Here is a 21,620-nt window from a genome sequence, read left to right as displayed (position 1 = left end):
TATCTTCCACTCGTTACCTGTATTAATGACATCTGTATGAACTCATCTGTATAAAATACACCTGTCCACACCTTCAGACAGTCAGACTCCAAACTCCGCCATGGCCAAGACCAGAGAGCAGTCTAAGGACACCATGGGCAAGATTGTACACAAGACTGAGATGATCCAATCTCCTATAGGCAAGCAATTATGAGAAAATGGAATAAATACAAAACCACAGAAAATCTCCCTTGACCTGGGGCTCCATGCAAGATGTCACCTCGTGGGGTACAAATGATCTTGAGAACGGTGAGGAAACAGCCCAGAACTACACGGGCGGAACTGGCCAGTGACCTAAAGAGAGCTGAGACCACAATAACAATTTTACTATTAGTAACACACTACATGGTCATGGATTTAAATCCTGCAGCACTCGAAACGTCCCCCTGCTTAAGCCAGTACATGTCCTGGCCCATCTAAAGTTTGCCAGAGACCAACTGGATGATTCAGAGGAGGATTGTCAGATGAGACCAAAATAGTCAAAGTCTTTGGTATAAACGTCACTCACCATGTTTGGAGGGGGAAGAATGCTGAGTTGCAGCCCAAGAACATCATACTCACTGTGAAGCATGGAAGTGGAAACATGTTTTGGGGCTGCTTTTCTGCAAAGGGGACAGGACAACTGATCCATATTAAGGAAAGGATGAGTGGGGCCATGTATCGTGAGATTTTGGGCAAAAACCTCCTTCCATCAGTGAGAGCATTGAAGATGAAATGTTGCTGGATCTTCCAGCATGACAATGATCCCAAACACACCACCTGGCCAACGAAAGAGTGGCTACGTAAAGAGCATTTCAAGGTTCTAGAGTGGCCTAGCCAGACCTCAATCCAACAGAGAATCTGTGGAGGGAGTTGAAAGTCCGACAGCCCCAAAACATCAGCTCTTGAGCAGATCTGCATGGAAGAATGGGCCAAAATACCAGCTACAATGTGTTCAAACCTGGCAAAGACCTACAGGAAACATCTGACCTCTGTCATTGCCAACCAAGGTTACATTACAAAGCATTGAGCTGAACTTTTGTTATTGACCAAATACTTATTTTCTGCACCAATATACAAATAAATTACAATGCGATATCCTGGACTTCTTTACATTTTACACTTTACATTCTGTGTCTCACAGTGGAAGTGAACCTATGCTGAAAATTACAGATCACTCTCATTTCTTTCAGTGGGACAAGATTTATAATTTACTCAAATTCCATCCATCCATCCATTTTCATCCGCTTTGTCCGGGGCCGGGTCGCGGGGGCAGCAGCCTAAGCAAAGAGGCCCAGACCTCCCTCTCCCCAGCCACCTCCTCCAGCTTATCCGGGGGAATACCAAGGCGTTCCCAGGCCAGCCGAGAGATATAATCTCTCCAGCGTGTCCTGGGTCTGCCCCGGGGCCTCCTCCCGGTGGGACATGCCTGGAACACCTCACCCAGGAGGCGCCCAGGGGGCATCCTTGTCAGATGCCCGAACCACCTCAGCTGGCTCCTTTCGATGTGGAGCAGCAGCTGCTCTACTCTGAGCCCCTCCCGGATGGCCGAACTTCTCACCCTATCTCTAAGGGAGAGGCCAGCCACCCTTCGGAGGAAGCTCATTTCTGCCGCTTGTATCCGCGATCTCATTCTTTCGGTCACTACCCACAGCTCGTGGCCATAGGTGAGGGTAGGGACGTAGATCGACCGGTAAATTGAGAGCTTCGCTTTTACACTCAGCTCCCTCTTCACCACGACGGACCGGTGCAGCGTCCGCATTACTGCAGCTGCAGCCCCAATCCGTCTGTCGATCTCCGGCTCCCTTCTCCCATCACTCGCGAACAAGACCCCGAGATACTTGAACTCCTCCACTTGGGGCAGGAACTCATCCCCGACCCGGAGTGGGCACTCCACCCTTTTCCGGCTGAGAACCATGGCCTCAGATTTGGAGGTACTGATCCTCATTCCCGCTGCTTCACACTCGGCTGCGAACCGCTCCAGTGCGAGCTGGAGGCCCTCACCCGATGAAGCCAACAGAACCAAATCATCTGCAAAAATCAGAGATGAGATTCTGAGGCCACCAAAGCGAAAGCCCTCCGCCACTTGGCTGCGCCTAGAAATCCTGTCCATAAAAATTATGAACAGAACCGGAGACAAAGGGCAGCCCTGGCGGAGCCCATCACGAGTCCGACTTATTGCCGGCACTGTGTGCCAAGACTGGCAATAGGGACATTTACTCAAATTTATAACAGGAAAAAAAAGGTAGTAGCCTATGTTCAGAAAAAAAACATTTGGATGGTTAAGACCAGTAAAGATTTTACTGCTTGTTTTTAAGGTTCTTATATTGCCTGTGTTCTATGTTTACATTCAGCTCCCAGGGGTGTGTACTATGAAGTAAGATTAATGGCTTGGCGAGCTATGTCGAGCTTGCTTTTAAATTAGCCAAACACATACAGTAAGATTCAAGATTTTTTTATTTGCCAACAGTCTATGCACATTGGAATTCTTGTACAGAGCTTTCCAGGTCAAGTTACTCTTTTTACAAGATAAAGACAAAGCAACTTAGAAAAGAAAAAAAAGAAATAAAGCAAGGAATGGAGCAATCATAGTATATACTATTTACTATATACAAAAACACTGTACCTAGCTGGAGCAGGTTATGTTCCAAGTCTCGATTTAAAATAATCTGGAAACCCGTTGTTTTCATTGATTTTTTTTTTAATTTTTTTTTTTACAGCATGTTTTAATTCTCTGCTGGGGGAATATGTTTTGTATGTGCAAATTATTAAGCTCTACCTTAGTAAAAATGCTAAATGAAACAAACTGTTTGTTGGATTACCCTAAATTACCAGGAATATTGTGCAGCATGAATCTTTCTTTTTGCAACTGTTTTTTTTTGTGTTCTTTATCAATTTAGAATCATCATAATCATTCTCTGACAACGCCCTGTACCAACACAGAGCAGAGCAGCTACCTGAACGCTACCCCAACAGAGGTCGATTATCTTGTTAATAATTTCACCTCCTCACTACGTACGACTCTGGATACTGAAGCTCCGGTGAAAACTAAGGTCTCTAATCAGAAGTACCTGACTCCGTGGTATAATTCTCAAACACGTACCCTAAAGCAAATGACTCGTAATGTGGAGAGGAAATGGCATGTCACAAATTTAGAGGATCATCATTTAACCTGGAGAAATAGTTTGCTGCTTTATAAGAAAGCCCTCCGCAAAGCCAGAACATCTTACTATTCATCACTGATTGAAGAAAATAAGAACAACCCCAGGTTTCTCTTCAGCACTGTAGCCAGGCTGACAAAAAGTCAGAGCTGTTTTGAGCCAACCATCCCTTTAATGTTAACTAGTAATGACTTCATGAACTTCTTCACAAATAAAATTTTTATCATTAGAGAAAAATTACCAATAATCATCCCACAGATGTATTATCTACAGCTACTCTTAGTACCATTGATGTTAAGTTAGACTCTTTTTCTCCAATTGATCTTTCTGAGTGAACTTCAATAATTACTTCCTCCAAACCATCGTGTCTTTTAGAACCCATTCCTACAAAACTGCTCAAAGAAGTCCTGCCATTAATTAATTCTTCGATCTTAAATATGATCAACCTATCTCTAATAATCGGTTACAGTGGGGCAAAAAAGTATTTAGTCAGCCACCAATTGTGCAAGTTCCCCCACTTAAAATGATGACAGAGGTCAGTAATTTGCACCAGAGGTACACTTCAACTGTGAGAGACAGAATGTGAAAAAAAAAGAATCGATGAATTCACATGGTAGGATTTGTAAAGAATTTATTTTCCACCCTAATTTACGAATAAGTATTTGGTCACCTCAAACAAGGAAAATCTCTGGCTCTCACAGACCTGTAACGTCCTCTGTAAGAAGCTTTTCTGTCCCCCACTCGTTACCTGTATGAATGGCACCTGTTTGAACTCATCATCTGTATAAAAGACACCTGTCCACAGCCGCAAACAGTCAGACTCCAAACTCCACCATGGCCAAGACCAAAGAGCTTTCGAAGGACACCAGGAAAAGTATTGTAGACCTGCACCAGACTGGGAAGAGTGAATCTACAATAGGCAAGCAGCTTGGTGTGAAAAAAATCAACTGTGGGAGCAATCATCAGAAAATGGAAGACATACAAGACCACTGATAATCTCCCTCGATCTGGGGCTCCACGCAAGATCTCATCCCGTGGGGTCAAAATGATCATGAGAACAGTGAGCAAAGATCCCAGAACCACACGGGGGGACCTGGTGAATGACCTGCAGAGAGCTGGGACCAAAGTAACAAAGGTCACCATCAGTAACACACTACAACGGCAGGGAATCAAATCCCGCAGTGCCAGACGTGTTCCGCTGCTGAAGCCAGTGCATGTCCAGGCCCGTCTGAAGTTTGCCAGAGAGCACATGGATGATACAGCAGAGGATTGGGAGAATGTCATGTGGTCAGATGAAACCAAAGTAGAACTTTTTGGTATAAACTCAACTCGTCGTGTTTGGAGGAAGAAGAATACTGAGTTGCATCCCAAGAACACCATACCTACTGTGAAGCATGGGGGTGGAAACATCATGCTATGGGGCTGTTTTTCTGCCAAGGGGACAGGACGACTGATCTGTGTTAAGGACAGAATGAATGGGGTCATGTATCGTGAGATTTTGAGCCAAAACCTCCTTCCATCAGTGAGAATTTTGAAGATGAAACGAGGCTGGGTCTTCCAACATGACAATGATCCAAAACACACCGCCCGGGCAACAAAGGAGTGGCTCCGTAAGAAGCATTTGAAAGTCCTGGAGAGGCCTAGCCAGTCTCCAGACCTCAACCCCATAGAAAATCTGTGGCGGGAGTTGAAAGTCCGTGTTGCTTGGCGACAGCCCCAAAACATCATTGCTCTCGAGAAGATCTGCATGGAGGAATGGGCCAAAATACCAGCTACTGTGTGTGCAAACCTGGTAAAGACCTATAGTAAACGTTTGACCTCTGTTATTGCCAACAAAGGTTATGTTACAAAGTATTGAGTTGTATTTTTGTTATTGACCAAATACTTATTTTCCACCCTGATTTACGAATAAATTCTTTACAAATCCTACCATGTGGATTCATGGATTTTTTTTTTCACATTCTGTCTCTCACAGTTGAAGTGCAAATTACTGACCTCTGTCATCATTTTAGGTGGGGGAACTTGCACAATCGGTGGCTGACTAAATACTTTTTTGCCCCACTGTATGTACCACAGGCCTTCAAGCTGGCTGTAGTTAAACCTTTACTCAAAAAGCCATCTCTAGACCCAGCAGTCTTAGCTAATTATAGGCCAATCTCCAACCTTCCTTTCATATCAAGAATCCTTGAAAGAGTAGTTGTCAAACAGCTAACTGATCATCTGCAGATGAATGGCTTATTTGAAGAGTTTCAGTCAGGTTTCAGAGCTCATCACAGCACAGAAACAGCTTTAGTGAAGGTTACAAATGATCTTCTTATGGCCTCTGACAGTGGACTCATCTCTGTGCATGTCCTGCTACACCTTAGTGCAGCATTCAATACTGTTGACCATAATATCCTATTAGAGAGATTAGAACATGCTGTAGGTATTACAGGTACTGCACTGCAGTGGTTTGTATCATATCTATCTAATAGACTCCAATTTGTGCATGTAAATGGAGAGTCCTCTTCACACACTGAGGTTAATTATGGAGTTCCACAGGGTTCAGTGCTAGGACCAATTCTGTTTACATTATACATGCTTCCCCAAGGCAACATCATTAGAAGACATAGCATACATTTTCACTGCTATGCAGATGACACCCAGCTCTATCTATCCATGAAGCCAGATAACACACACCAATTAGTTAAACTGCAGGAATGTCTTAAAGACAAAGAGCTGGATGGCCGCTAACTTTCTGCTTCTTAATTCAGATAAAACTGAGGTTATTGTACTCGGCCCTGAAAAGCTTAGAAATATGGTATCTAACCAGATTCTTACTCTGGATGGCATTACCTTGGCCTCCAGTAACACTGTGAGGAACCTTGGAGTCATTTTTGACCAGGATATGTCCTTCAACGCACATATTAAACAAATATGTAAGACTGCGTTCTTCCATTTGCGCAACATCTCTAAAATTAGAAATATCCTGTCTCAGAGTGACGCTGAAAAACTAGTTCATGCATTTATTACTTCCAGGCTGGACTACTGTAATTCATTATTATCAGGATGTCCAAAAAACTCACTGAAAAGCCTTCAGCTAATCCAAAATGCTGCAGCAAGAGTACTGACAGGGACTAGAAAGAGAGAGCATATTTCTCCTGTTTTGGCTTCCCTTCACTGGCTTCCTGTTAAATCCAGAATTGAATTCAAAATCCTGCTCCTCACATACACTGTCTTAAATAATCAGTCCCCTCTTATCTTAATGACCTTGTAATACCATATCACCCTATTAGAGCACTTTGCTCTCGCTCTGCAGGCCTACTTGTTGTTCCTAGAGTATTTAAAAGTAGAATTGGAGGAGAGCCTTCAGTTTTCAGGCCCCTCTTCTGTAGAACTAGCTTCCAGTTTGGATTCGGGAGACAGACACTATCTCTACTTTCAATATTAGGCTTAAAACTTTCCTTTTTGCTAAAGCATATAGTTAGGGCTGGACCAGGTGACCCTGAATCCTCCCTTAGTTATGCTGCAATAGACGTAGGCTGCCGGGGGATTCCCATGATGCATTGAGTTTTTCCTTTCCAGTCACCTTTCTCATTCACTATGTATTAATAGACCTCTCTGCATTGAATCTTATCTGTTATTAACCTCTCTCTTCCACAGCATGTCTTTTATCCTGTCTTCCTTCTCTCACCCCAACCGGTCGCAGCAGATGGCTGCCCCTCCCTGAGCCTGGTTCTGCCGGAGGTTTCTTCCTGTTAAAAGGGATTTTTTCCTTCCCACTGTTGCCAAAGTGCTTGCTCATAGGGGGTCATATGATTGTTGGTTTTTTCTCTGTATCTATGAAGCGCCTTGAGGCGACTTTTGTTGTGATTCGGCGCTATATAAATGAATTGAATTGAATTGAATGCCTCTGACTAGAGTAAGCTTTATTCAAGAAGAAGAATTATATGACTTGTGAAACCCCTCTATGTTTATGTGCGTACACAGAGTCTGGAGCAGAAAGCCTGGCTTATCAGAGAAAGTTGATAACCACCATAGTGATATCGGTTCTCTCCATCTGGGTTTCAGGTTTTGTTGAGCCAGATAACACAAAGAAAGGCTGGCTGCTCTAAACTTCGTCGTACTGTAGTGCTCAGGTCTCTCAGATCCACTTGCAAAAATCTCTTACATTTTCAAACAAAATTGTGTCAGAGCCTTTGCAGTCGCTGCTCCGTGGGTGCAGAATTAGCTACGACTTGACATAAGCATGTGCTGCTATTGGACCACCAGAGACCTCTGCTTTTAGTCTAGGCTCAATGCTTGCCTTTACTCTCTGGCCTTTCCAGCCCACCAATCTCTCTTTATCGTTATATCTGTAGCTTTGTTTATCCTCTGCTGTCCTCTGGTTTTGTCATTATGTCTTAATTCTGTATTCTCTACTTATACTTATTACTTTTTAAATGTATTTACATAACTGTGTGTAAATATGTAAACATTCTACAGCACTTGGACAATGAAAGCTGTGTTTAACTGTGCTTTATAAATCAATGTTACATACTTACTTAACCAGAACGGGGTTAGCTTTAGCTGGCACTAGACTGAAAACAGCTTAAAACATGGAGGCCATTTTTGTGCTTATATTTAATTTTAAATCTAATGGGGCCTCTATTTTTTATCAACGAAGTGTATAATAAAAAAACCCCAATTATTTTATAGATGTTTTACAGAGTTGCAACATATATTTTTGTTGTGCCTCTTACATTAAGGGAAAGCTAGTCAACAAATTTACAGGCCATGCCAGGTCATGGAAAACTGATTATGTGTATCTACTCCCCCCTTCTACTTGACATCCTGAAGTATGTTTTTATTACTGATGATCATGCCTACTAACATTTTAATTTTTCCACTAATTATGCTACCATACAACTACAGTTAAATTGTTATAAAGGGTACTTCTGTCAAAAAAGTGTTGACAAAATGAATGAAATTACTGCAAACAGTAAACTATGAGCCTCTGGTGGGTCCCTGGTGCTTCGACAGCTACACACACAAATAAACTAAACTGCTGTAATTTAGTAGAAACCCTAAGTGAGAGGGGAAAATGATGTTAGTTTGACATTCCAACCTTTGCAATACTGCCGGGTAACCTCTCCATCATATCTGCACCACAGGGCTTTCCCATCTATCAAAGGTGCACCAAGGGAGCGCCTGGCCTGTTTCAGGCTTTAATGACTCATTAGGGGCTGCTGTTACATGGGAGGAGAGTCGCTCAAGCAGAGTGGAGCTTGCAGTTCACCTTGTATTTTAATTAAAATGGCTTCATAATCACTTCAGTGAGTGCTCCCATAGGTAACTGTGGAGTTACATTTTATGTGAGAAACAGTTTGATTGCGGTTTGATGTGAGCAGTTCTAAATGTCATTATGCCCCACAGCAACAAGAATAATGGAATCTACTTATTATCAGTAGAAAAATATGTTATTCCAAATAGACAAATGCATTTTTTTGAGTGTGTGTTTCTGACTCTTATTAAATGTGCCATAGCCTTCAAACAGGAGTAAAAAATTGTGGGAATGATTGTATTTAATTAATAATTACATTTAACTAAAATTACATAATTAAACCTGTGTGAGCGTCAACACATGCAAGGTAGCTCAAAGTTTAAGAAAAGAAACATCCAAACTGAGGATCCAGCTTGAAATACATTGAAAAACTGTGACTGATCAGGTAACATGCTTTTACACTTACAACATCAAGCAAAATGAAACTAAACTGAACAAAAGCAAATCAAAGCTCCCACATGTGGGATAAAACTCATCACCTCTTGGTTAACAGCTTAACTTTAGCACTTCTTTAAGGAGGCCATAGGACATGTATGGTAACATTTAACATTTCTTCATCTCAGTCCAACAATGAGAAAGACATGTGACATAGAGGAGGTGAAAAAAAAAAAAGGGTAAATACTCCGTTAAAGATGAGAAAACAACTGCCAAAGACACAAAAGTACTACTGGCTGGAGAATAGGTGCAAAATAGCATCAAAGAAAGTAGATAACTGCAATGGGACATTGCAGGAGCCCAGTTGTAGGATATAATAATAACCACTGCAGCCTAAAAGAGTGCCTGAGGAGCCCAGTTGTAGGCTATTAAGAGTCGACTGTACACTTTTTTTCGTGTTTTCCTCCAAAACAATAAGTTCCATTGGAGCCTCTTTGTCTCTCACTAGCAAAGTTGACCCAGACAACACAGTAAAGCTAGTTCTCGGCTACGAACCCGACACGATTTGCATTACAGTTACACCCCCCCCCATGGGAGGGGTTTGTTTGTCAGTTTGTTAGCAGTCTAGCGTCCAAAGTTTTCGAGATATCATTTTCAACTTGTTTTCACCGAATGTAAAAATCAGAAAAACTTTATACTACCAACATTTTTTTTATGGATTGTCTTCAAGCTGCATAACTTTATACTAGCCCTTGGGGGACATGAGTACCTAGGTTGGCTAAGCGATCGACCTTTGACATCCATTGTTAGCGCCCAAAGTCAAAGTTTTAAAAGACATTCAAGAAACAAAATTGAGAAATGCATTAAAGAGCATGGAGAAAGCTGTATCACTTTTTTTTTTATTTAGTCAATGTCACAATGTCAACATCACAGGCTGACTTCATCATATCGTAATAAAAATATAATTAAAAAAAAAAAAACATACTCTGGGGGGGGGGGGGGGGGAGTTGCATGCTCTAAGTGCTCTTGTATTTCAGTGCAGTTATTGGGTGATTTCATAGAGTTACCTCCAATCAATGAAGCACTTATACAGTCTGATTAATGGAACAGTGATCTAACAAACCTGTCAACAATATGTGTCTTTGTCTCACACCGGTTTTAATAGAATTTTGCACAGGCAGGACCTGTTCCTTCTTCATTACCTCTTTAATTTAGCGAACGGTGAGTCCACAGATGGCCATGGAGACGAAGGTGACTAATAATAATAGATATTCCAAAGATAGCCATCATGTCTTTTTTTGTCTTTTTTTTTTTTTTTACTTACACAGATGTTACAGAGTAACTTAGTATGAATATAAATGAGAGTGAATGGAAGAGCACTTATCAGCACCTGTGAATGACTAGAGTAGATATAACTAATTAGCTCTGACTTTACTGGCCAATTAATGACAGAAGTCCATCTGTGTGCAGCTATTTGTCACCGACTTCTGTCTACTTCTACACAGCAAATTCAAAAGTGTTAAATGTTTTTGTGTTAGTAGTCTTCTTGCAAAAGTAGAGTTAATTTTACTCTAAGTAGAGTCACATTCTTTTAATGTAACTCTGAGGTGTAAAATGATAGTAGTTAAAATCGAGTGTTAAAAATGAGTGTTTCTATGTCAAATCTGGAGGTGTTACAATGGAAACATTAACTCTTGACCTCTTAACTCTGAACTCCTACAGGGGCGATGACACCAATAGAGTAAATTCACAGACTCCGCCCCCGGCACCATAGGCTCCAATCAAAGCTGAAGTGAAACCGTTTCTGAACATTTTGCTCTACATATTTGAGTTGTTTGCCATGCTTGGTAAGTCATTTTTTCAAAGATTGTTTCGATTATTATTATTAGCTTTTACTTCTGTGGCTCTTTAGAGTTGAGACAAAGCTGTGTGAAAGGCATTAGCCATGTTGCTCGGTGATAGCATAATATTCTGTTTTAGCTAGCTGAAAGGTATTGTTTGCAGGCAAATACCACAGCCTTGAAAAAAAGCTTGCATGTGAATTTTCAGTCAAATTTTTGGTCAAATACACCTAAAACAATGTCTAGAATGTGAAATTTTGGTATAATGGTGCTACTTGAAGCCTGAAAATGATCTCCCATAAAAACAAAAAAACGAGCAAACAGCAGTAGCAGATGTCCTGACTGGGTTCTACGTTAACATTTAGATCCCTCCAGAGTTTTGTGCACACGGTTTAGGTAAAAATTAAAAAGGTTGAGGTTTTACATTTAGTTCAGTATTACCTGTTGCCTGTGTCCTTGTCTTTTGGGAAAATACTTTACACAAGTAATGGCTCAAAGAGGATTGCTTTTTTTTTTTTTTTTTTTTTTTTTTACTGTGCTGCAATTGATTACTGGATTACTTGTGCCATTAATTAGTGTCAACTAATTTTTATTCAATCTCCACATAGCATATGCTTGTGAAGATGGAATATGGGGGAGAGCAGAAGTGCGTTGAAGTTCCACAAAGTGATGAATAAAGGACATGCATATTGTATTGAAGAAAAAAGTGATGAGAATGCTGTTATTTGCATTTACCAGCTCACCTATGTCAGACCTTTTGATAAACAAAATTCTAATGAAAGTGAGAACATGTACATTGTCATCTTTCAGAAAATGTTTTGAAATTTTGGTGCACAGTTCAGAATAAATGTTTTTCAAAAATCATTGTGTCTTTTTAGTAAATGTTTATTTACAAAAGAAATTTCTTGAAGTTCAGAACAGTAAAATTCCGGCTTTTTAGAATTAATTAGAAGATAACTCTTACATAGTTAAACTAAAATACTCTTTGAGAGTTAATATATAAACTCTTAACACCTAGTTAGCATTAGTAAGTGTTAAATTATCAACTCCAGACAGATTTGGTGTTTAACACTAAATCAGAGTTAACGTACCAACTCTCCAAAAAGAGTTAAATTAACACTCTCTGGTGTGGACCCATATAGACACTTTAATAGTGTTGAAATCAAATCTGACAGATTTAATTTGGACATGCAGGATTTGCTGTGTATCACTTGTGTTATCTGTTGACAGAGTCTGTAGTGTTTCACTTCTTATTTTATTTCCCTTTTCATTGTACTTTATGTATGGGCTGCTTCACAGCCTCTGTCTTTATCTGTTCATTTACACTAGCTTGTTTTATTTATAGCCTGATTTGACCCTGGGTAGTTTGACTCAGCATGCTTGCTCTTTTTAACAATGCACTGCTGCTCGGGGCTTTAAAAACTAACCTTTTGGCCAAGCAGCAACTGTGGCACCAGGGTTCAGTATTTTTTTTCTCTTTTGTCTTTGAAACCAGATGAGAACTTGAAAAACAAAGACAGACTGAGAGATGGCCACCTGCCAAAATGATTGATAGAAGTGAAGGAAGAGTTTGAGCCAAATTTCCCTAGCATTTTGGCAGGTGGCTGGTGTTAACATGCAGCTTTGGCTCAGCAACTCCCCACACTGCACAGCCTTTTCCTAATTATGTTTCCTCACAGTATGGAGCCCCAGCTTATTATCCTGCAAGTCTGTATGGCAATGTGAATGGGGAATTATTGGAGGAGGCATCTCCACACTGTTTCTGCCTCCTTAAGCAGAATGCACAATAAGGCAGGCTTCGACTGGATTATTATTGCTGAACGCAAATGTTGAATTGTGATCTTTCTTTTCACTGGTGCAGAATTTACATCGCAGGCAACACACTGAAGGATGTGTTGTGGATCGTGTCCCTCTGTAGACCTTTTTAATGTTTCTAAGTACTAATGATGTGTTTTTGTGGCGTGGCAGAAAGTGACAGCTCTGCAGTTGCATATGCATATAGCTTTAGAGAGCTTTATAATAAGGGTTTCTGCAGGCAAAAACATGGATGTGCCATGGGCTCCCCAGGGTCACGTATAGTAGCCAGCCTTGTAGGAACATGAAGAAAGTGGAAAGTAAAGCTCTTGGCTCTTTTAAAGATGACACTTGGGTCAATATCAAAACCCAAGAAGTAGAAGCCTTCACTGCTCACATACACTCAGTGGATAGAAACATAAAGTTCACCAGCGAATATTTGGACTGTTGAGGAGAATGGAAACTTCAACACTGGAGTTTACAGGAAGCCTGCACGCACTCGGGCCAGTATCTCCTCTTTGACTCCCACCACCCTCTGGAACACAAACTTGAAGTAATCAGGACCCTACAACAATGGGCAGAAAATGTTCCCTCTAAGCCAGAAGGGAAAAAGAGGGAACACACATGTAAAGAAAGCTCTAAGAAAAGAACATGTGATCATCGTAATTGGGCCTTCATGAAATCAGCAAAGATGCACAGAAAAGAAGGTCAGACACCAACTACAGACAAACAGAACAATATTGTCATCCCTTATGTAGCAGATTTGTCAGAGAAATCAGGAGTCCTCTCCAAGCACAAGATCCCAGTGTACTTCAGACCCAGCCACACACTCAGACAAAAACTGGTTCATCCCAAAGACAAAACTACCAAACGCAAACTTAACAACATAGTGTATGCTGTACAGTGCAGGTAGGAATTCTCAGACCTCTACATTGGACAGACCAAACAGCAACTTCATAAATGCATGGCACAACATAGAAGAGCCCCCTGGACAGGACAAGACTCAGCTGACCATCTGCATCTAAAGGACAAAGGTCACTCTTTTGAGGATGCCAATGTTCACATTTTGGGCAGAGATGGTTTGAAAGAGGAGTGAAAGAAGCCATCTATGTCCACTGTGAACGACCATCTTTGAACAAAGGCGGTGGCTTTCGACTCCAACTGTCTACCATCTATAATCCAGTTTTGAGATCCCTTCCCAGACGCCTTAACGCCCACTCACATCTTGCATCAGGTGATCTCAATAAGTCACATGATAGTTTGAGGCCCACTACCGAAGTCAACAACCCTCCCAAGGGACGTCTTGATGCATGCTCAATCATCCAGGTAAGTAAATCTCCAAAAGTTGATTCCGTTCATCTGGACGTAGCGTTTTGTGCGAGAAACGTTTCGTCACTCACCCAAGTGACTTCTTCAGTCTCAGCTGACTGCAGTTTTCCCCAATCTTATAAACAGTACATTTGCATAATGACTGAAACCAGCCCAGTGGAGGAACAATGGTCAGTTCTTTAATTTTAATTATGCAAATTCTCAAAAATGTACTGTTTATAAGATTGGGGAAACCTGTAGTCACCTGAGACTGAAGAAGTCACTTGGATGAGTGACGAAACATTTCTCCCACAAAACGCTACGTCCGGATGAACAGGATCAACTTTTGGAGGCCTCCCAAGGGACAACTCCCACTAGGTTTAAATACCCGGGACTCTCCACCATTTGGTCTTAGAACTGAAGAAGCTTCTCGGATGAGAGGAGAAACATCTTCAAGAAACTTAAAGAAGTCCAGTTGCTTTTCTTTCCAAGCTCCTTAGATTACCATGACCTGGATGACTGAGAACCCTCACATCCCTGAAATGTCTCAATGTAAAATGAAATGCAATATCAAATATCACATGTCAGTTTTTCTACAAGACAAAGAAATGCTGAAGTAAATGAAGACATCTATGGTCTAGTATATCAGACATCTATATCTTTCACCTTTTTCAGAAATTTCTGTATTGGATGGTAAAAAAGAAGGAACTTTTCTGTCATTTATTTTTTATCAATTAGTTAATTACTATGGTTTTCAATCATTCAGAAAAGTTACAAAATTCGTGAAAATACAGTTCACATTTTCCAAAGCCATCAAGTGAACCGGACTGGTGTCTTTATTGGGCCAATTCTTGCCGCTGGGGCCATATGTTTGACACTCCCGATCTATACACAAGAAAAACTAGAAATATCTTAGTTCTTTGAAGTCACATATAAAGCAGTTTGTGTGCTGCACATCACCCAGGAGCTGACAGGTGTGTAGGTAACCCTCCAATGTAAAGACGAAGAAACATCACATTTTGGTGACGTCCGTGGTTTCTAGACTTCAGGGAGACTTTGACAGCAAGTTTTTTTTCATCTGAGTATCAAAGTCTTTACATTTAATCTTTATGTTTATATTAGCCTCTCATCAGTTTTGAGCCTGTGAAATTTGGGTTCTGCTCATTAAAAAAATGGCTGCATCTCTGAAACTGTTCATGCATTACGTTGTAAAACCCGCTTAATCAAAACTGACAGCCTGCATTTCAAAGACATATTGATAGTTGATTTACAGTCCACTGTTGCTGTGGACAGAGGCAAAACTACAAAACTTGTGTCTTTGACCCAAGCATTATGGAGGGCACTGAATGTCACTCAGCAATAACCTATTGGTAGAAAAAACTGACATTGGTAGATGCTTTAGTTGTTTACTTCAAAGCTGAAAGAAAATGAACTTATTTACTTCACCGGAAGAAACTGAATTTCACTAACTGACACACTATGGGGTCTGGTTGCTACATCGGTGTTAGTCTTTTCTGTCTTTAGTGAGATCATGTGTTCCTAAGGCATAGTTAAATTATAATTTCAGCTGAATGATATGTCATAATACCCCATTATGAAAAAGTAATAACGTTTCTTTGAAATTCTTGTTAAAGCCCCCTAAATATAACATGTATGTAAATATTTAACCAGTTTTGAAATACGTTTGTAACATGACAAAATGTGGAACAATTGAAGTGCTGTAAAAACTGCCAAATTGCAGTCCAACCATAAGCCAACATCTAAGTGGTTCGCTGGTGACCTGGTGGATATTCAGGCAAAGCCTGGGTACCTCGCCCAGTATGAAATGCACTATGTAGGAAGGATACGAGAGTACATTTCTGTCCATTATGATCCTTTAAAAACTTTGTTTAAATACCTAAAATGTCACACAATTCTGTTTTTGCTTTAAACAATATCTCTGATGAAAGCATTCTATAAAAGCGATAGAACCCTTTTTTTTTCTTTTGCATGTATATCATGACATCCTACATCACATACATTTGCTTTGTTTCACTTGGCTCCTGTTTCTGCCACCATGACATCTACTTCAAACGGGGGAGTACACTTCATTTGTGAGGAATCATAAAGGTGTTTTCAGCATGATCACTTAGTTTTAATTGTGCTACTACGTGTGTCTGTACCCTTACTGTCTAGGACTCTTTATTTCTGCTGACACATGGGTCATTGTCTGACAGACAGACACACCAACTATTAGCTGGAATTGCCAGAGGATCAGTCACCCCAAGTGCATCAGGTCTATGTAAAAGACAGACCCGGGGCAAAAGGCTGGAAGACCTGACCCAAATCTGTCTTTATACAAGGCCCTACATGTTGCTCAGGGAGCAACTAATAAGATTATTCAAATATCACAATGCAGTCAGCCATATTGGCACTGGTGTGTAGCTGATCCGATGCTTGATTAAAAGGATATGAAGAGAGCAGGAAGATGAGAAGAGAGAGAGATAACGTTCTACAAGATTCCCTAATTGATCTGGAAGGGAAGTGTGCTTAATTGATCTGGAGGATGCTGCACAGGGATGCAGGCACTTTCTGTGTGTGTGAAACTGGGTCGCTGGGGATGTGTAAAGTCTGGAAATTTTTAAATTCACATTGTAAACTAAAGCTAAAGCCAACTAGCACTGTTACGTACACCTGCGAGTTCAGTATACACTCACACACCTTGCCATCAACAACGAGTAAGAAGAGCCCCCCCCCAAAAAAAAAAAAAACATCCAGTGATACCCAGTGTAAGGTACTTACATGCCATATTGCGAAGAAAATCAGGGACACACAGAGGACCAGAGACAGCATGTAGCAGAAGGCAGCAAACGTGAACATAATTGAAAAGGGAAACGTGGATAATTTCCCGAGGAAGCACGATCCTGCAGCCAAACATCTAAAACAAAAGACAGGCAAGGGGGAAGAAGAAAGAGGGGCAAGGGGTGTATGAAAAGAAAGTTCTCACAGTGCCATAGAAAGCCGAGGCGGTGCTGGCACCATGACTTCGCCCCTCACAATGTTTGCAACAATTTGTTGCAGAAAGCCCCTCTCCGGCTGATCAGCTGTGCGTCCACCCAGCAGCACCAGCAGCAGCGAGGCGACTCCGAAGTCAGAGCTGCTCGCAAATCAGTGCATGATCAGTGGTCGCAGTCCCGGTGAGCATAGAAATCACAGAAAGGCGCCGAGACGAGGAGGTGTCCACGCAGAGCCACTCGGGGAAGGTGAATAAGTAGGTAATCCATTCAGCGGCGGCAGGAGGAGCCCTGCTGCTGCGGCCTCTGCGCTGAGCTGCTGTTAGAGAAGAGCCCTGCCACAGTGCACAGCACACAGGCGGCAATAAACGCTGCTCTCACCCTGACAGACCTATCAGCAGAAGCGAGCGGAGCGCGCAGGGAAGAGCTGTGAACAGGTGGATTTAAAAGAGCAGCACCCGGTGTGCGTGCACGTGCGCGCGTGTGCTTGCAGATTCCTCTCCGCACACTCACAAACACACATACAAACACATACACATCGTTTTTTGTTTGCTAAATACTTGTGACCGCTGTGAATTGTTAGCTCTTGTTTGGCTGTGTGTTTGTGAGAGTATTTTTGTCCTTCGACCAAGTCTGTAACCAGCTAAGTGCTGCAACCAGATATACATACCAGCAAACAAAAGGACAGGAGCAAAACATCTTCATGTCGTGGACGGTCTTTAGAGAAAAAGAAAATGTGCACATTATTAAAGCAAGTACTGACTCATGCACACATGTACATAAATACATGCAAACACATGTAATAGTGAAAATATAAATGTCTAAAATGATCAATTAATTTGAAATCACAAGTCATTTCTATCGTAAAGAAACTAATGAGGCCACAGCCTGCAGAACTGATAAACTGTGAGACTAACCCCACCGTCTGGCTCCTTTATAGAATGCAAGCTTTAAATCCTAATGGGGAAAAAAACCCTCAACCAGGTATTTTGCTGTCTGCTGCTCTGCAAAAATATTAATAATAATATTGAGAAAACAGACTGACTGTTAACCATTGTTGGATCCAGCTGTTTGGGTTATCCGTTATTTTTTTCTTCATTTATTAAAGCCACAGACAAATAGCCAAAAGTCCAGAGAGCAAGCAAACAACAGGTGTGTGCTCTCTGAGTTGTTTTTAGCAAAATCACATTGTAATGTTTGATAAGGTCCAATGCTGAGAGTTAGTTTTCATTTTTGTAAGTTTCAGTGTTGATTTTAATCTTTTTGAAAAATGATATCATGGTTTAATTTGTCACAGGTGTGTGTTCACATGCTGAAGAATGTGAGTGTTCACAGCTCCTTTATACGCAAGTGTTAAACTCAGTCTGGCACAGAATGGCTGTGACTGGGTGATGACTTGCATGTTATCATGGTTTGTGTCTGTACCAGTTGTACTCTCTGCTGAGTACTCACACTGACAAATTCAGTCCAATTCAATGTATATAGCATCAAATCACAACAAGGCACTTGCTTCAAGGCTTAAAATATGAAGTGCCTTGAAGCAAGTGCCTAGAGACCCTACAATAATACAGAGAAAACCCCAGCAATCATTTTACCCTCCATGAGCAAGGACATGGTGGCAGTGGGAAGGAAAAACTCATTTTTAACAGGACCCAGGCTCAGGGAGGGACAGTCATCTGCCACGACTGGTTAAGACAGGCGGGAGCGCACCGAGAGAAGTCTGCACATCAGCCAGTGATACAGTGGACTGAGCCATCGGCCAATCAGCCACAACATTAAAATCGATCTCATTATAATGCAATGTACTGCTGTGAAACCTTGGGTCTTTGTGGCATCTTTGTTTGAAAGGTTCCAATCAAGCATTAAAAAAAATAACCTGAAAAATGAAGCCAAATGGAGAGTCCCAAAATCTCCAGTTCCTCTAATGGCCACTCTAGCAAAGCTCTTGCTTCTGTGTTTGTGGCTTTGATGCCTTTTGGAGCACTTGGTCACACCAGAACCTTCATTTTGGTGGTTTTGCGCCATTCACAGGTGGATTTGCTAGTGTGTTTTGGACCGTTGTCTTCTTACATAAGTGTAAGCATAAGTGTGCTTGAGCTTGAGCCTGTCAACCACTAGGCATCAGTGAGCTGGGACGAGCTTTTAATTTAAAAAAAAATCATCAGTGCAAATTCTTTGCGTTGATGCTTTGTTTAACGCATGCTCTGTGGCTCTCTGACTTTACCATTTAAATGCAAGCACTTCACCCATATGTGTGACTAAAAGTAGACCTGCAATAGAAATGTGTTTAGAAGCACACATGTTAATACAATGTACTACAATATTAAGACAATGCAGCCTCCATTTTTAACAAAAACGCTGATAACACAACATCAGCAGTGAGTATGATGCTGTCATGGTTTAGCGTGGAGGCGGTGCCTGCATGCCCTGCAAAAGAGTGAAGAGGCGGAGCTGTTGCTGAAAAGGTGAGCTCAGGTGGAGTGAAAAATGTTTTTTTCTGGCATCAAACCACATGATCAACAAATTCATGATGAAAAGTGAACTTTTTAGCTGCTGCATCCATCGTTTGTTTTATACAGCAAAAGTAAAGCTGCAGAAGCAAGGCCACATAAATAATAAGCAGATGAGGTGTTAACTTAGGCTACGTTCACACTGCAGGTCTTAATGCTCAATTCCGATTTTTGATCAAATCCGATTTTTTTGTCTGCTTGTTCACACTACAAATAAAATGCGACAGCAAACGTGCTCTAGTGTGAACGCTCAAAGCGGCCCGCATGCGCAAAAGAAGACGTCACACACAACGCGCTCTGTTTAGATCCAGAGCAAACAATATTGTTTGACTGATGGCCCTTAATATAAAGACTTCGGACTTTACGTGTCCCAATTTTTGCTTTAAGTTATTTTGTTTGTTGAGTATTGCAGCATCGACAGCGATCAACTCGAAGGAAAATGACGACGGAGGCAAAAATGTCCTTAATATTTTGGGAACTTTATTCCACATCAACACGCGGCAAAACTTTCCTCATGGGTACCATTTTCGTTGTGGTATACTTTTTTTTTCTTAGGGGCGTGATGACGCAGCATCCGTGCGCTTACAATGAAACAGTGCCTCCTTGTGGTGACAACTAAAATACTGTCTCTGTTAAACCACAGTAACCAAAATGCAGTTAAACACTGTACAACATGAGTACACACAATGAATATCTTAACATTGTTATTTACATAATAATGTAGATAACCTGATAATTATCCTTATTGCTGTTTTAGAGAGGAGCGGTGCTTCAAAGAATAGTTGCAGATATTTGTCAGAATCTGCAGATTATACAGTACAAATAAAATGTTCACGTTGTCTTCCCAATAGTTTCACTAACATCTACACTAGATGGCCAGGAAGCGTTCGCGATGTCTTCTCGGGCGCTTCTCTGGCACTGATAATTGGCGTCTGTCTTGTGTCAGTGACGTAAAAGACGGATTTAATGCGACATGGCCATTCAAACAGCAGTCGCTTTCTAAAACATCGGATATGTATCGGATTCAGTACCACATATGAAAGGCTACATTCACACTGCAGGCAAAAGCGCATCAAATCCGATTTTTTGACCCTATGCGACCCATATCCGATCATAGTATGACAGTGTGAACGGCACAAATACGATATTTTCAAATCCGATCTGGGTCACTTCCGCATGTGGTACTGAATCCGATACATATCCGATGTTTTAGAAATCAACTGCTGTTTGAACGGTCATGTTGCATTAAATCCGTCTTTTACGTCACTGACACAAGACAGACGCCAATTATCAGCTCCAGAGAAGACATCGCGAACGCTTCCTGGCCATCCAGTGTAGATGTCAGTGAAACTGTTGGGAAGACAACGTTGGAGAAACATGAACATTTTATTTGTACTGTATAATCTGCAGATTCTGACAGAAATCTGCAACTATCCTTTGAAGCACTGCTCCTCTAAAACAGCAATAAGGATAATTATTAGGTTATCTACATTATTATGTAAATAACAAAGTAACTTAAAGCAAAAATTGGGAAACGTAAAGTCCGAAGTCTTTATATTAAGGGCCATCAGTCAAACAATATTGTTTGCTCTGGGTCTAAACAGAGAGTGTTGTGTGTGACATCTTCTTTTGCGCATGCGGGCCGCTTAGAGCGTTTGCTGTCGCATTTTATTTGTAGTGTGAACAAGCAGACAAAAAAATCGGATTTGATCAAAAAATCGGAATTGAGCATTAACACGTGCAGTGTGAACGTAGCCAAAGTGACTCAGATCGGATTTGAAAATATCGGATTTGTGCCGTTCACACTGCCATACCATGATCGGATATGGGTCGCATATAGGGTAAAAAAAAAAATCGGATTTGATGCGCTTTCGCCTGCAGTGTGAACACAGCCTTAGGCTACGTTCACACTGCAGGCGAAAGCGCATCAAATCCGATTTTTTGACCCTATGCGACCCATATCCGATCATGGTATGACAGTGTGAACAGCACAAATCCGATATTTTCAAATCCGATCTGGGTCACTTTCGTATGTGGTACTGAATCCGATACATATCTGATGTTTTAGAAAGCGACTGCTGTTTGAACGGTCAAGTCGCATTAAATCCGTCTTTTACGTCACCGACACAAGACAGACGCCAATTATCAGCACCGGAAAAGCGCCCGATAACACATCGCGAACGCTTCCTGGCCATCCAGTGTAGATGTCAGTGAAACTGTTGGGAAGACAACGTTGGATAAACGTGAACATTTTATTTGTACTGTATAATCTGCAGATTCTGACAGAAATCTGCAACTATCCTTTGAAGTACCGCTCT

General features: G+C 41.3%; 1 protein-coding gene and 1 pseudogene across 3 annotated transcripts in view; one reads left to right on the top strand and one right to left on the bottom strand.

Annotated features, from left to right (window-relative positions):
- cnih3 (cornichon family AMPA receptor auxiliary protein 3) overlaps positions 1 to 17,387 on the bottom strand; it is a 145,054-nt gene extending 127,667 nt beyond the window's left edge. For all 3 annotated transcript variants that reach the window (XM_086262841.1, XM_086262839.1, XM_086262840.1), the window contains exon 1: positions 16,581 to 17,387. In XM_086262841.1, the coding sequence (XP_086118967.1) occupies positions 16,581 to 16,658 (78 nt within the window). In that variant the 5' untranslated portion in view covers positions 16,659 to 17,387. The remainder of the gene's footprint in view (positions 1 to 16,580) is intronic.
- LOC147313352 (uncharacterized) lies at positions 101 to 16,012 on the top strand (annotated as a pseudogene).
- Positions 17,388 to 21,620: the final 4,233 nt, after the last annotated feature.

This window comes from Aulonocara sp. 'chitande type north' Nkhata Bay, linkage group LG15 (assembly GCF_057382095.1).
Source record: "Aulonocara sp. 'chitande type north' Nkhata Bay isolate Kocher_YH1m ecotype deep benthic linkage group LG15, A_spYH_male_GT1.1, whole genome shotgun sequence".
In the NCBI taxonomy this organism is placed as follows: domain Eukaryota; kingdom Metazoa; phylum Chordata; class Actinopteri; order Cichliformes; family Cichlidae; genus Aulonocara; species Aulonocara sp. 'chitande type north' Nkhata Bay.
Note: the sequence above shows the minus strand (reverse complement) of the source record. Positions and strands in the feature narration are given on the sequence as shown.